Here is a 14,583-nt window from a genome sequence, read left to right as displayed (position 1 = left end):
CTCCTAGTTTTCACCTTAACCCCTTAATTTGAACATAGCAGGAAGGAGTAAGTAGACCTCTTGCATTCAAGCAGAGGCAGAGGTAGGCTGTGTTTCTCACAAATTAGGTTCATGATCCATAAGAAAATGTCTTTCTCAGAGATTGTGGCCGAGTGAAGCAGCGTGACTTCTGCGACATTCTGCAACATAGTCACCAAAAATGAATTGTAGATGATGGTTGGATTCCACCTAAAATCAAACAACAAAAGCTTGACTGTGTAATGGTTTAGGACGTCAAAGCAACAACTTCAAATCAGCAAACATAAACGATTATTTATTCAGGTCAACTGCTGTGTTCATGGAGTAGAACCACTCCCACTTTGAGGTTTTCACCCTAAAGCCTCATTTAACATTTAACAAGAACGGTTGGCATACAACTCATCTGTCAATTTTCAAACTGACACCTGAACCTTCCTATGGAATAAAATGTTCCTATATTAAATACACAAATGAATACATGTTTTATTTAACTATCATTTTTAATGAGAGTCACTGCTATCATTCAACATTTTACTTAGTTTATTAGTTAATTAGTCATCTAATAGATCTTTCAAATATGTTTCACATTCAAGTTTAGCCAAACAGCAAAACAATGTCTTGCTTTGTGTAAATCCAGACTTGTTTGTAGACTGGCTCATCTTTTTGTCATTGACGATTTTTAATTGCTTGCCTTCCTAGCGCCCGCCCCTGCAGGCCTCCTATTGGCCGGCCCACTGTCAACAGCCCTCAGTCAAAACCAACAGCAGCAGCACCGTTAAGCCTTGTCACGGCCCGCTGTCGGCGTTGTTCGGAGAGATACTGTCTGTTATGCAAATAACTGGTTCCTCTGCTCCTCACACACACACACACACACGCACGCACACACACGAGTCTCTCGACATAGGAAAATGCAAGGGTTGAGATTTATAACATGCATAATCACCGAGGTGGCTAATTGTCTGTTGTGGGTCACCTGGAGGAGACCCATTGTCTCTGATGCAGCACGCAAGGTACTCGCAAGAGACTATATTTAGCACTGAAGCGTCTTAACGAACGCGGGCTCTTAAGACAAGGCTCTAAGCCACCTGGCTCCCCTTCCCCTCCCCCTGCCAGTCGGCCAGCTGCTCAGATTAACTAACCCCCCCCCCCCCCCCCCCCCCCCCCCCCCCCACACACACACACACACACACACACACACACACACACACACACACACACACACACACACACACACACACACACCATAAACACCACCACCACCACCTCCCTGCTTGACCGGTCCTTAGTCACTCCTCTCTAACCCCTTCTGATAGTTAAGTCTTTTCTTCGCCCCCCTTGTTCAGTAGCGACGATGAAGTCCCACGAAGTACGCTCAGTGCTCAGTGGTTGGGTCGTACACACTCGGTCGCGCTTCCACTTGATTTACAATCAAAGGGGAGAAGAATGAAAAAAAAAAAAGGCTTCTCATGTGGTTCCGATGACCGCTGGAAGGCGGTGAAATGCACATGTGGCCAATTGGAAGATGAATCCAAGGACAAGTTGAGATCCGGTCCCAGAGAAAAAAAACACAGGCCATGTGGTGGTGGTCTGGTCGGGGGGAACACACCACATTCCAGCCCTTACTCGGTGCTCTTTCAGAAGGTCAAACGGCGAAAGCGTCATGCGGTCGCATACAGTGCACCGCACTGAGCCCAGCCAACAATCTTTCTTTGTTTTAATGCGTTCATTGCCATTTAACCACTCAACTACACAACGACCAGACAACATTCCCCGCCGGGGGGAAGAAGAAGTGCCCCGGGTGTAGTCAATGATTGACGCAATTTGATATTTCAACTGCCTGCCAACATTCTGTTTCCCCCAATGGAGTCTCCTCAATTCACTCCCCTTACTCGCCTAGCTGCCTTTGTGTGACTAATTAGCACTTGGCTAGCCAACACGGAGATACGGGGCCTAGCCTATCTTCGTTCACAGCTGTTCTCATCTCACGACGGGACGTTTGGAACACGGCCGCTCCACATTTCCGAGGCCGCGTTCCCATTCTGTCCGCCCCGGGGACGGTTCACTGGAGCACACACACGGCTCGTGAAGGAAGGAAGACGACGGAAAACTGCGCTGATGTTGACCGGTATAGCAACTGAAAATGGGGCGACAGTGGCTCAGGAGGTAGAGCGGGTTGGCTGTTAACCGGAAGGTTTCTAATTCGATCCCCGCTCCTCCTGGCTGGATGTAAAGGTGGCCCAGAGCATGACTCCTCACCCGGACTGCTCCTGATCAGCTGGCTGTCCCCCTGCGTGGTTGACTCTGCTGTCGTTGTGTGAATTAGTGAATGAATGGTTGTAAGTCACTTTGGATGACAGCGTCAGCAATATCCCCTAAATGTTCATGTAAATGTAAAATGTCTGACCCTCGGAGTGTGTGTGTCTGTGCGTTGTGCCCAGGTACCCATTTAGAGAGAGAAAATTATTTGTGTTCTAGTACATTTTCGGCCATGACTGCAGTGGTGCTGCTGGGTCATAATTCGGCACCTTTGTGTGCAGACTGATTTCCCCCCCTTTTCCTTTCTATCCCGGTCCTGTCCTGTGGGTCTTCTCTCAGTGAGCCCCGCAGCACTCGGACCCGGGTTCACCTTCATAGGCCCTCTAGGACAGTCTCTGAGGGCCCTCATTTGAATGAAATCTGATGAAGCCAATTCAAGGAAAAAAAACTTTCAAACAGGATGTTATAAAGCGGTCGGTGGGAGGAGAAGTGGACAATGAGCAGGGACACATAAGATGGGCCGCGGAGAATGAGTTCTCTGTCGGACGAAACGTGAGGACCCAGGCAATGAGCGTACTCCATCGTGGGTTTCTATTGTACGTCTCCCTCCTTCTATCGCTCTCTTTCTCCCGGCCTCTCTCTCGCTCCGCACCTCTCTGAATGAGGCACCACCTGAGAGCCGTGCACTAGCCGACCTCGTGCCAGGCCAGTGAAAGTGAAGCATTGTGGGGGAAACAGTAGCGACCGCTTGGGCGATGGGCGATCTAGGGGGAATGGGAGAGAGCGGGTGACCGCAGGGGTGAGTGAGTTTACTCAAATGGAGGTGGAGGGAGGGGGGAGAGAGAGGGGGAGAGAGAGCGAGAGAGATCGGTATCCAATCTATAACGGCATTGTTGAGGAACCGTGCATTTCAGCTGTTTCATCTTGTAAACTTGTTTCCAATGACGGTACCAACTATGTGATAAAGCTTGGCGACCCATTTGTGTACACAATCACAATCAAATCAAATCAACATTACTTAATCTGTGCAACTTCTTATTGTAATCATATGAATTAGTTTAAAAAAAAAAAAGTCTGCACTGGGTGCACCACTGGCTAACATGCTGTGCCAGGGATCCAATGTAACTGAGGTACCAACTCAGGAACTCAACTCAGTCATCATTCATGAGATCACTTTCACTTCAACAACGACTCTGAAGGTCGGATTCCCTTCTCTAAGTCAAGGCTGTTTCACATTCTCAGCATTCATAGCATTGTCGACTCAAAACACCCCTTGAATCGTACCCATTCCAACCGACAGATGTCTCCTGCTTAAACGGCTGTGTCAAAGTGCTGCTATGACACGATAACGTGGCACTGCGCTACAGCACAGTACAGTGCGGTACAGCGAGGGCTGCCCTTGAGGATTCTGGCCTGATGAGTAACACTGGTGCCAGATACAGTTGCATTCCCTGCGCAGGGGTCCCAGCGTGACGCTTCCCAAGCAGCTGGCCTCTCCTTCAACTGCTCCCAAATATTATTCTCTCTCTCCCTGTCTCGCCCTTGTTCGCTACCGGAAAGCTAGCTCGCGGCGAAACACCATATAAATGGCTACCACCGTGCGTCCGGCCTTCATGGGTTTGGGAAACATTCTAAAAAAACAAATTTTTATGTCTTTGCTGATGGGGCGTTTTTTCTTTTTTAAAGCTATCGCCTCATCTTCAGTGGGAACACCAGCACACCTGCTAAACAGGTGCAATCTGTTCGCAACGGATAACTCCCCTCGTATCTTAAGCTGAAGTATGGGGCTGAAGGCCAACTAGCGCTTGAACCTACAGTGAACGGGTTGTCACCGTTGCCCCTGCCACTAGGTGGCACTGTGCCAGACCCACTGAACTTGTGGCCACATATGAAGTCATGCAGATCTTTTACAGGCATGTATCCCACCCTATAAAGCTCAGACTTCCCCAATGAAAACAGGCTAATGTGCCCACACACTGTAGTGTAAGGGCTGCGTACACAGGACACAGCTATCCTCATCTTCTAGGGCAGGGGCCTCAAACTCAACTTACCTGGGGGGCGCCGGAGGTAGAGTCTGGGTCAGGCTGGGCCGCATCAATTATTCCACAGAAAAAAGGAGCACAACTGACCCAATCTAAGTTAATGATCGGGCTATAATTAGATCACGTTGGCTATGTAATCGCTGACAACAGGGGACATTTCATAGTGGTTGGTGGAAACCGGGACATTTTAACGTCCTTTGGGACTGTTCCGGCAATACCCAGACATCTGGTCACCCTATCACAAGTGATAAAAAAGCGTGGCAAGCCACTTAGCATAAATGTGCGTTTGACAACAACGCGCAGGCCGCACTAACACTAAACTTTGAAGTCAAGTAGGGGGCCACAAAATATCATCCCGCGGGCCTCAATTGGCCCCCGGGCCGCGAGTTTGAGACCCCTGTTCTAGGGTCTTCACGGCAGTTATCTTTGTTACCAAAGTGTGTGTTAAGACAGCATTGCAGCTCTTAGATCGGTGTCACTCATCAGCCTTTCCTAGTACCATGCTAATTAGAAACCTGCCAAACTAGGCTAATCGGGATAACTAGCCCATTAAACCCAGTGTCTATGTCATGATCCTCAACACAATTGGGTCTACAAAACAAGATTAACCCACCCCTCCCCCGGTGGAGAGGTAAGCTCTGCCAAAGACCCGCATCATGTAATTCTTTTCGGGATCTTGACTATTTTGTCCTATTTTGTCAACAGGGGGTTTCACAGGGACTGTCTTGAAGACACATTTGAGCTTCCTTAACCCTCGACAACATAAATGATATATTCAAACCTATCAAGATCTGTGTTAACTCAACAGAAGCACAGCAGTGCACCGTATACTTGACTGATTCAGTGAGCATGGACACAACCCTGTGCAGCAGGTCAGTTTCTACGCACGGGTGGGTCGGCATCCATCACGTAGGGATGCAGACCCAGTGAGGGTATGCCACTGAGGCGGGATCAGAGACGTTAGGGGGGTTCGTCCGCTCACCTCGGATTTCGTGCCGCTGTTTGGCCACTCGGTGGGAACTTCCTTCCAGAAGTGGAGTGGCTCTGTAGAGGAGCGTGTGTGTGCCGCTCGAGTCCACCGGTCAGCCTGGCAAGTCGCCCGGAAGTCTGTGTAAACTGCATGGTCCAATTACAGAAGCATAAACTTTGTGAAAAGTAAACAAAAGAAACATCACTTTTTGGGTTCTAAAGAATCCGTGCAATTTGGATCAGCAGTGCTGCACTACAAGTTCTCACCCTCTGTTTTCCTTTCAGCAGGCTTGATCCACTCCTTTTACACCGGCCTTTTTTTCACTTTTTGTCCCCCCTTCCTTCTCTCTCTCTCTCGCTCTCTGTAGTTCTCTTGTATCCAACCGGACTGACCCACCGCAGCAAAGCTGGGATTTTATACTAGCACCCCACCACCCAGAATCACCGAGACACGAGAACCTCCTTCGGCGCAATGCTGTCACCTGGAGGCCGACTGGTGCAATACTACTCTTCACTTATTGTCCCCTCCACTCACTAAGCTCCTAAACTCAAGCTGTCATCTTCTGGCATGTTGGAGAATAATAATAGTGTGTAATGCAGTGTGTGTGTGTGTGTGTGTGTGTGTGTGTGTGTGTGTGTGTGTGTGTGTGTGTGTGTGTGTGTGTGTGTGTGTGTGTGTGTGTGTGTGTGTGTGTGTGTGTGTGTGTGTGTGTGTGTGTGTGTGTGTGTGTGTGGTGCCCATTTAGAGAGAGAAAAGGATTTGTTTTCCAATACATTTTCGGACATGACTGCAGTGGTAGTGCTGGGTTATAATTTCGGCACCTCTGTCCACGAGTCTACGGTGGACTGTGGAAGGGTTTCAGCATATCTCACGCAGGGCCGGCCCTGAACACCTTGGGGCCCTGCTTTGCGGTTGATGAGTAGTTTTGCCAGAGAACAAGCAACTGTATGCATTCATAACCCTTACGGTTTTCATCCGTAGCTCTTTCAACATGATTAGCCACAATTATTTTACTACTTATCAAGTATACTCACTGAAACAGTCAAAGTAAAGCTTACACAGTGCATAATCGTCACGCTTGACATACATAATATTGATTCTCAAAATGAAGAGGTCTAAACCCTCTGTTGTGCAGGGACGAAAACACAAAAAAAAACCAGTATAGAGGTAAGTGACCTCAGCCATTATAGTGTCAAACTATATAGTATTGTGCATCACCTAATATTGCTGCCACTCAGCTATCGCTAGCTAGCGACTGTTAACCTACTTTGCAAGCTTTCTGCGTATTACTAGCTAACATAACTTCACTGATAACCTTCATGAATGTAAATGTAAAATGACCAGTGTTTTTTTAATTGGCCAGTTGCACAGCCCAGCACCTGCAGGAGAAAGGACACCTGATCCTTCATGTTCACCTCTCTCTGAACTTAATAAGTACAACTAGTACTATTGTTGCTGTTTTTGCCATTACGAAGTCTAGACGAGTCAAATTATAATGCTGCGTCAATTTGGTGAATAGAAATGCCAGATACAACTGTTCAACTATAATTTCTGATAGGCAAAGAACTTCTCTCTTTTAATTTTGTAGTGGTACGTACAGTATCCATAATAGCACTTTTGTTTGTAGTTTGAGTGTATAGTTAATCCAGTTTATGGGTCATAAAGCCCCACACATTAAAGTGTCCTTACAGTGTGTTTAAGAGCTTTTGCACAGTTTATGGAATTCATCCAATGTCATAATTTCTTAAATATCATTGAACATTCTTTGTAGCATTTTTGTATGTGCAATTTATTAGACTTGATCCTTTTTGCTTAATTGTTAATAGTTAATTTCATTTAAAATATTCTTGAGCATCTTTAATTTATGTATGGAGGTTGTGTTATGTGTTTATGCATGTATACAAGTTATTTAAAATAGTTAAAAAGAAAATGTTCTGAAACCTTTCTGTTGTTTGTTGTCCATGCATCACACATTGTTTAATTGCAACGTAGTAGAGCTATAAGTTGGTGAAAAAACTGCTAAGCAAAGTTAAGGTAAATCACCTAATATGTGTGTTCAGTGATATTTAGTATAGTAATGTCAATTAACAGGGTAACACTCCGCTTGCTATGGGAATGGGGGGCGCAAAACTCAATCTCGCCTAGGGCTACACCAGGATTTTTTTATTCGATAACAAACAGTCAGAACGAAACAGAACTTAATAGGATCAGTTTCAAGCTTGCACGCCTTTATTTCCTTGTAGCCTATCACCTACTATCCTTTTGCTTTATTTATGAGAATCACATGTATGGCCACTGTATGGAAGGCTACACCTGCCCTTATCTAGAGCTGGTTTACCAGTACACAACGTTCAACTAGTAAACCATACGTCACCAACTGGGCAACTCGGCTATCAAAATCTGGCCCCAATTGCCGAACGGAAGCAGAATCATAAGAGCGTCATGAGGTTCGTTCAAGAGAACTTTCCTGATACTATATATTTTATTTTTATTTCTGTCTGCTGATCCGTCCGGCCTCGAGCCTGTTAACAGCCTTTTCCAACTTGTTACAAATTATAGGAGCAGTCAGCACTAGGGGTGAAGTTTCAGTTCACAGCGAACAAGGGACACCACATTCTTCTGAATTTAATAAACAATGGCCAAGGAAAGCATAGAATGAATAATTATGTTCAAATATGAAATCCCGTACATATTCACACACATCTGCACGTAAGGTTTTTGAGTATCATCTATATTTGCTTTACCTAATCACACTCACACCTGGTGGCATGACATGGGACCTTTAAGTGCAGAAAAACGTTAATTTGATGTTTGAAACTGGTTATTTTAAGTGTTTGTTTGTTTTGGTTTATAATGGCTTTACCTGATGAACTGTAGACGAAAGTCTCATATATACTAACCTTAGAAGACATCGAATGGGGGGTGTAAAGTAGCATTTTACAACCTTGGTGGATGATCCAGCAGTATTTTAATTTGTTTTGGGCCTGAGAGGAGAATTGTTCCAGGATGCGATCAATTGTCATTGGAAGACACCATATGATCGAGTTACACTGTCATTGTTACTGTTTATAATTGCACTGGCACTGTTCCATTAATTTGCTGTGTCAAGGCTGGTCAGCCGACCTTTGTTCATTTTACTGTATCAATATCTATGCGTCCGTCTGTCCTTGTGTGTACTTGCTGACTGGGGACTCTAGGGGGTTGCCGTCTGCCGTGATGGGGAGCTTCACCACGCTCTGGCTCAACCGGTCGGACAGTATTTAAAGAATGAGGGAATGAGTGGAATTATTATATATCCTTTTGTCAGAGCATTTGAATTATTGCAAAGCATTTGAATTTCAACAATGGAAGAAATGCTTCCTTGGTGTATCGCCTGCTCTAGCTTTAATGCTACTTTTCTGCACCGTGACGATCATATTCACACCAATGGTTCCTGATACATTTTCTCCATCACCGGTGGATTTGTTTTTGACCTGCGACTCTTCCTCTCTCTCGCTTCCCTTCCTCCCCTCGCCTGGCTCTTCTTCACACGGGGCTCGCAGTTGCAACTGACAGGACGTTCGGCTCCTTCAAGACAGAGAGCATGCTGGGTAGGTCAAACGACACCCACGGCTGGGTCTCGTTGTACACAAGCTACGGTTTTGCTTCTTTGTATATGATTTTGATAAACGACGGAAGATGGAATGAGATGACAAGCAAAGATGAATTGAACACAGGAATGAAGATGATTTGCAGGGGTTGAGTTTAATTTAATGTCGTGCCATGCCTCTTAAAGGGCCCTAGTTGAGTGTTAAACGGCATCACGTGGCCTTTTTAAAATTGGCAAGCTCTGTGAGATAGTGACATCACAAGTGAGTGTGTCCAACCAGATGTATTATGCGACAATCAGTCCACCAGGAACTGGTAGGGTTATCATCATACATCCGGGTGGTCACTCCAAGTTGTAATGTCAATATATACACAGGGCAGATTTTGAAACAGCTTGTAATGGCTAATCACATTCACCCATGGTGCTTGGATAGGGGCCCTTTAAACATCTGTAGGGCACGTGCATGGAGTGAGTGTACGGTTCTGTAAAGGTGCCCAGAGATTGGTGACAGCTGAGTGGTTTGATGGGAAGTGCCTGTGAGTGACAGCTGAGCAAATGGCATGTGTGTTACCTTGTCATTTCAGGATATTTTGTGTGGAATCATAATAGAACAACCATCAAAATAAGAGTTTATACAAGACAACCACCTTTAATTTATTTCTTACATTTGCATACTAAAACAACTCCCTTCTATTCCTTCTGCTTGACCCCAGGTAATCCCTGATTCCAGTGCCCTAGATAGAGAATGTATATAAAGCCTCATATAGGACTTAATCTCTAAGCCCTATATGAAGACACACTATAGTGTTATTAACTCCTCCCTTCCCCTTGTTACTATATCACCCGTTTGTCTTCATTCTTCAGGCTTTGAAAACGTTTTGTCTGTGTCCTGTCACTCTTCCCATGATCATGCTTGCTTGATTGATCATTACAACAAAAAAAGATTGTGTTGTGTTGTGAATTTGGCTAGTGTTACAGTTTTAATTTATTTTTATCTTTTTGCTAGTCTTGGCATATTGTTCATATGCTGGACCTCATATTTGAGGCTCTTTATTAAACATTTTGTATCTTTACAAAGATGTTACTTTGCATATGACTAGTAAAACCCTGAGACCCTGAGGCAAATTCACAGTATGCTATTTTAAGAAGGCTTATGCATTTGATTCTCATTCTCTTTTTAGCAGGTAAGTTCAGTAAGTTGCATAATACAAAGCAATAAAGCATCATTCCCAATTATTTCCCCATTTCAAATATATAAAAAAAACCTATGTTGAGAAAAAGGAATAGTAAATGTCATTTGGATAAACAAAGATTCTAACATCCAAAGACTGAATGCGGCTCTGTAACAAGATGTGTGCTATCATTCAGAAGCATATTCCCAATAATATCTGAAAAAGGACAAATTCTAATAATCGTATATCCCCCAAAAATGGCCTCCTTTTTAGTAAGAACTCAACTGTCAGCGGCGCATAGCACTCCGGAGTCTGGTTGAACCTAGCACGGTTCAATTTCCCCATTAACGTCCAGTTTCGTCGGCGGGTTCCGGACGTAGGGCTGAGACCGGGGGAACTGCTTGGCATCCAGCAGGTTTTTATACTGCACCTCCGGTCGGATGAGGCGCAGGCAGGCCTCGGTGGTGGCGTTGTCCAGGCCCGGCTGCAGCTCGTAGCCCAGGATCCGCACCGAGCCGCACTGGTACGGCCGGACGTCTTCATTCCCGATGTGCTGCGCCTCCACGGGCTTCCCGCCGTTGCGCAGGCAGACGCGGGCCAGCTGGTCCCGCCGCGCCCGCAGCAGCGCCACCTCCTGGTCCATGCGCTCCGGCCCGAAGCGCCGCACGTCCTCCCAGAAGCTGCGGTTGAAGGCCTGGTACAGGTGCCAGTCCAGCGCGTTCCACTCCAGCAGCTTCTCGCGCTGCGCCGGCGTCAGTGACACGTCCACCACCGGCTGCCTGAGGTCAAAGCCGTCCTCTTCGCCGCCCTTTGGCTGCCTGTAGTGGGCCTTGTTCAGGGTGAAGGACACCACGGCGTCCAACGGCCAGCAGAGGGCGTGCCTCAGCAGCACCATGGACTGGTCGAAGTACTCCGACAGCATGATCAGCTTGAAGTTCTTGCGTATCATGGCCAGGCCCTTGAGCAACTGCTCCTGGGTCACGTTGGCATTGGGGTCCATGCCGAAGTCGAACCACAGCAAGTTGCGGGCGTAGTGGGAGTTACGGAGATGGGCCTTGTGGAAGCTACCGGGGCTGTCTGCAAAGGCCCCCAGGCTCCCTGCCTTGCGGAAGGTGGGGCATATGTCCTTGAAGTAAGCAAAGGAGGACTTGGCCAGGGACAGGGGCTCTCGAAGGATGGAGAAGTAGAATGTGTCTTTGTGCAACACCTTCTGTACCTGAGGGAGACCAGAAAGAAAAAATAGATTGAGTGGCAAAAAGGTTGATATGCAAATGTGACTAATATGTATGAGTTTATCTTATTGGGTTTGAGTGTGACTATTTGCCCCTTTCACATGCTATTATTTAAGTGGCAAAAGCCCTAATGAGAGAAGGCCGAAAGTAAACCTGGTAAAGGAATAAATCCGCGGCAGACATATTTTAATATCAAAACAGATCTAGTCTAATCAAAACCATTTCATGTCTTTTATTAGAAATGTCCAGTTATATACATATGTGCACCCCCTGCATCATATACTCAAGATTCAAATCAAGGGATGACATCATCACCAATATAATAAGATATTTACGGAGACAATGGCAAATTTGAACCCTAAAAAAAAGAAGGGGGGGGAAAGGTTTTCCCTTCGGCCTTAGTACGGGGAACATACCTCATCCTTATTAAATCTCAAGTGGTTCGCCATGATGTCGTATTTGGCGGCTCGGTTGCCGTGGTAGCCCTTGATGCGGTGGATGTTGAAGGTGAAGGGGTAGCCCAGCAGGTAGGCGAAGGGCAGGGCGAAGCGGAGGCCGTGCTCCTCGCCGAAGCGGTAGAGCATGTTGATGACCGTGCTGCTGGCCGTCTTGTGGGTCTTCAGGAACATGAGGTGGGTGTGGGGCCGGCACGTCTCCGTTACCCTGGGCAACACGCTCATGGGCCCCTCCAACGGGCCGACGGGCTGGAGGGAGCTGAACGAGAGACACTCTTTGAGCCCAGACGGAGAACGGAGCCACATCCTCTGCTCTCTCTCTCTCTCTCTGTATCCCCCTACACCCCCCCCCCCCCCCACACACACACAACGACACGCCCTGAAGAATGATTTAAAGGTCGATCATTTACTTTTTTCCCTTTACCCTCTTTTAAATTCACTGGAATTACCTATTCCTCTTGAATAACCAGTCCGTTTAGCTGTCTATGGGATTGTCTTTGAATTTTTTTTGCTTCAACCTGTGAAAAAGCGACCTCACAGACACATGACTGACGAAACCGGTTTGGTAGGAATGTAGCCCCATGCCTTATATTCTGAGCTTCATACCTTTTTTTTGCCTACCGTTTACCATTCAAGCCATTTAAACTATAATTTTTCTATTTAAGTGGCACCATGGTTGTGCCCAAAGGCGGCTCACACAGAGCCTCTTCAAAGGGAAATCCAAGTACCAATAACAGGATCCGACTTCGGAGCCGAGTAGAAGGTGAAAAAAAAAATACGATGAAAAATACGATGATTTTACACCTGCGTCTCCTGAATTACCCTATAATTTGTAAACACATAATAAGTAATCGGCTACAATTAAACAGTTGTTATAACCAGCGCCAAAATAGCATGGGAGGCGACGGTGTACATTCATAAGTGTGTGTTTGTTTCTTTCTTTGTGTGTGTGTCTGTGTGTGTGGGTGTGTGTGTGTGTGTGTGTGGGTGCGTGTGTCCGTGTGTGTGTGTGTGTGTTTCTCAGACCTGTTGTTGAGATACAACGATATGCACTGTCTGGCGAAGCCGGTGACCAGCAGGCCTAAGACGATCCACTTCAGCCAGTGTAACCATGGTGTTCGACGGCAGCTGAGACGACCCGGAGGGGTAGCTATACAAAAAATATGAAATATGAAATAACCTACCCATTGAAAGCTGTAGGGCATGGTTCTGAAAAATGTTACAGAGGTTATTACCAGGGTATTCTCTTGACTAGGACTGTGTTTAGCAAATTCGCAATATTTCATGCAAAGCAGACAGTCAAAAGGATACAGCTGCATACAATTCAGATAGGCTATTGCATTGTTGGTCAAATACATATTGAAGAGAGAGAGAACTTGCATTATGTGCAACAATAAAAGAAAGAAAGCAAATCATAAATAGTATGTGTAACGGTCATGACTAAAGTGATGGGCAATAGGCACAATTTCATTTTTTGGTCTGAATTTCAGGACAGAGGGGTGCCAATTTCAAGATGTACCCCAGTCCGCGGTAACACTTCTTAATAAGGTGCCATAATAAATAGCAAACTAGTCATTACCTAACCCTTTGTTAATTTTTGTCTATTTGGCACAAGTTAATAGTCTTTTTTCACTGACCATAGAGTGTCGTTGGTCAGGGTTAGGGTAAGGGTTAGGGTTAGGGCTGTGTGGCAGGGTTAGGGCCGTTTGTTAGGGTTCGGGTTGTGTGTTAGGGTTACAATTACAATTACAATTAGGGCATTTAGCAGACGCTTTTATCCAAAGCGACTTACATCGGTTAATACACGGGTTAGGGTTATGCAAACAACTAATATTTAATTAATGATGAAAAAACGATTAACTTGTGCCAAACAGATATTTTAGTAACAATTAACAAATATTAGCAAAGGGTTAGGTCTAGTTTGCTATTTATTATGGCACCTTATAATAAAGTGTTACCAAATATTATATTCACTTATTGTTGTGTAATCACACAAAGGCAAACGAGGAGCCCGAACAGAATAATTGTACTGCCGTCTACTTGTATAATACATGTGACCATAAATAATCAGTCCCTCCAGAAAAACGTAATTACGCAACGTGAACGTCATCGACTCATTTTTGCGAGTTCCCGCAATTTCATTGCATTAAATTGCATAAATATAATCAAGGATTTTTGGCCGCAACAATCACAAAAAAACGCCACATTTTTCTGGAGGGACTGAATAATGTGAAACTTGTAAGACTACTAAACGCAGGCTAAATTTTGACTTGCGCTTTGTGCTTGAGTTTTCAAAGCATTCGTTCTATGATGTGCGCATTCGATTAACGTTTAGTTATGAGAACATAGGTCCAACGAGAGTAATTATTGAAGATCTTTTTTTTTTTTTAAAAACAATTTGATCGTAGCCTATAAAATAAAGCTAAATGTAAAAATAATAATAATAAACCGCGGTTGACCGCAGGCATCCATGCCCATTGCCCAGGCTGTGCGATGCCTCGGCTACTCACCGCTCGGTTCTTCAATTAGCAGGCCCATCGTTACACGCTCAGATCCCCTGTCTCACTTTCGCTCTCCCTCTCTCTCTCTCTCTCTCACTCTCTCTCTAGTTCTCTTGTATCCAATTGCACTGACTTACCACATTTCTGCAGGGATTCTTGACCGGCACCGAGACACCAGCCCTCTTTCCGCTCATAATGCCCCCTGTAGACATTCCTGTATTCACTTGACAGACTCGTTTCCACACACGCACACGCAAGCACGCAAGTACACGAATAAACACAAACACCTAGAAAATGACAGTGACACCTATTGATGGAGTGCGGTATATTCAGAACATTCTTTGTGCC

The 14,583-nt window shown here is 45.6% G+C and overlaps 1 protein-coding gene across 1 annotated transcript; it reads right to left on the bottom strand.

The window, feature by feature from the left end:
- Positions 1-9,968: 9,968 nt before the first annotated feature.
- Positions 9,969-14,351, bottom strand: LOC307090927 (galactose-3-O-sulfotransferase 2-like). Its single transcript, XM_079757736.1, has 4 exons — positions 14,245-14,351; positions 12,761-12,884; positions 11,696-11,993; positions 9,969-11,263 (listed from the first exon to the last, which is right to left on the bottom strand). Exons 1-4 carry the CDS (start codon positions 14,270-14,272, stop codon positions 10,370-10,372), a joined length of 1,344 nt encoding a protein of 447 aa, XP_079613862.1. The 5' UTR covers positions 14,273-14,351; the 3' UTR covers positions 9,969-10,369.
- Between the last annotated feature and the right edge of the window lie 232 nt (positions 14,352-14,583).

This window comes from Pollachius pollachius (genome assembly GCF_949987615.1).
Source record: "Pollachius pollachius genome assembly, chromosome: 20".
Lineage (NCBI taxonomy): Eukaryota > Metazoa > Chordata > Actinopteri > Gadiformes > Gadidae > Pollachius > Pollachius pollachius.
The sequence above is the reverse complement of the archived record's forward strand: the minus strand, read 5'-3'. Positions and strand labels throughout refer to the sequence as shown.

What these genes read in the sequence shown, in the direction of transcription:
- LOC307090927 (XM_079757736.1), bottom strand. Translation starts at nt 14,272, where the DNA reads ATGGGCCTGCTAATTGAAGAACCGAGCG. An exon ending in TCGTTGTATCTCAACAACAG is followed by an intron (nt 11,994 to 12,760) that starts GTCTGAGAAACA and finishes TCTCTCGTTCAG; the next exon opens with CTCCCTCCAGCCCGTCGGCC. An exon ending in TGAGATTTAATAAGGATGAG is followed by an intron (nt 11,264 to 11,695) that starts GTATGTTCCCCG and finishes GGTCTCCCTCAG; the next exon opens with GTACAGAAGGTGTTGCACAA.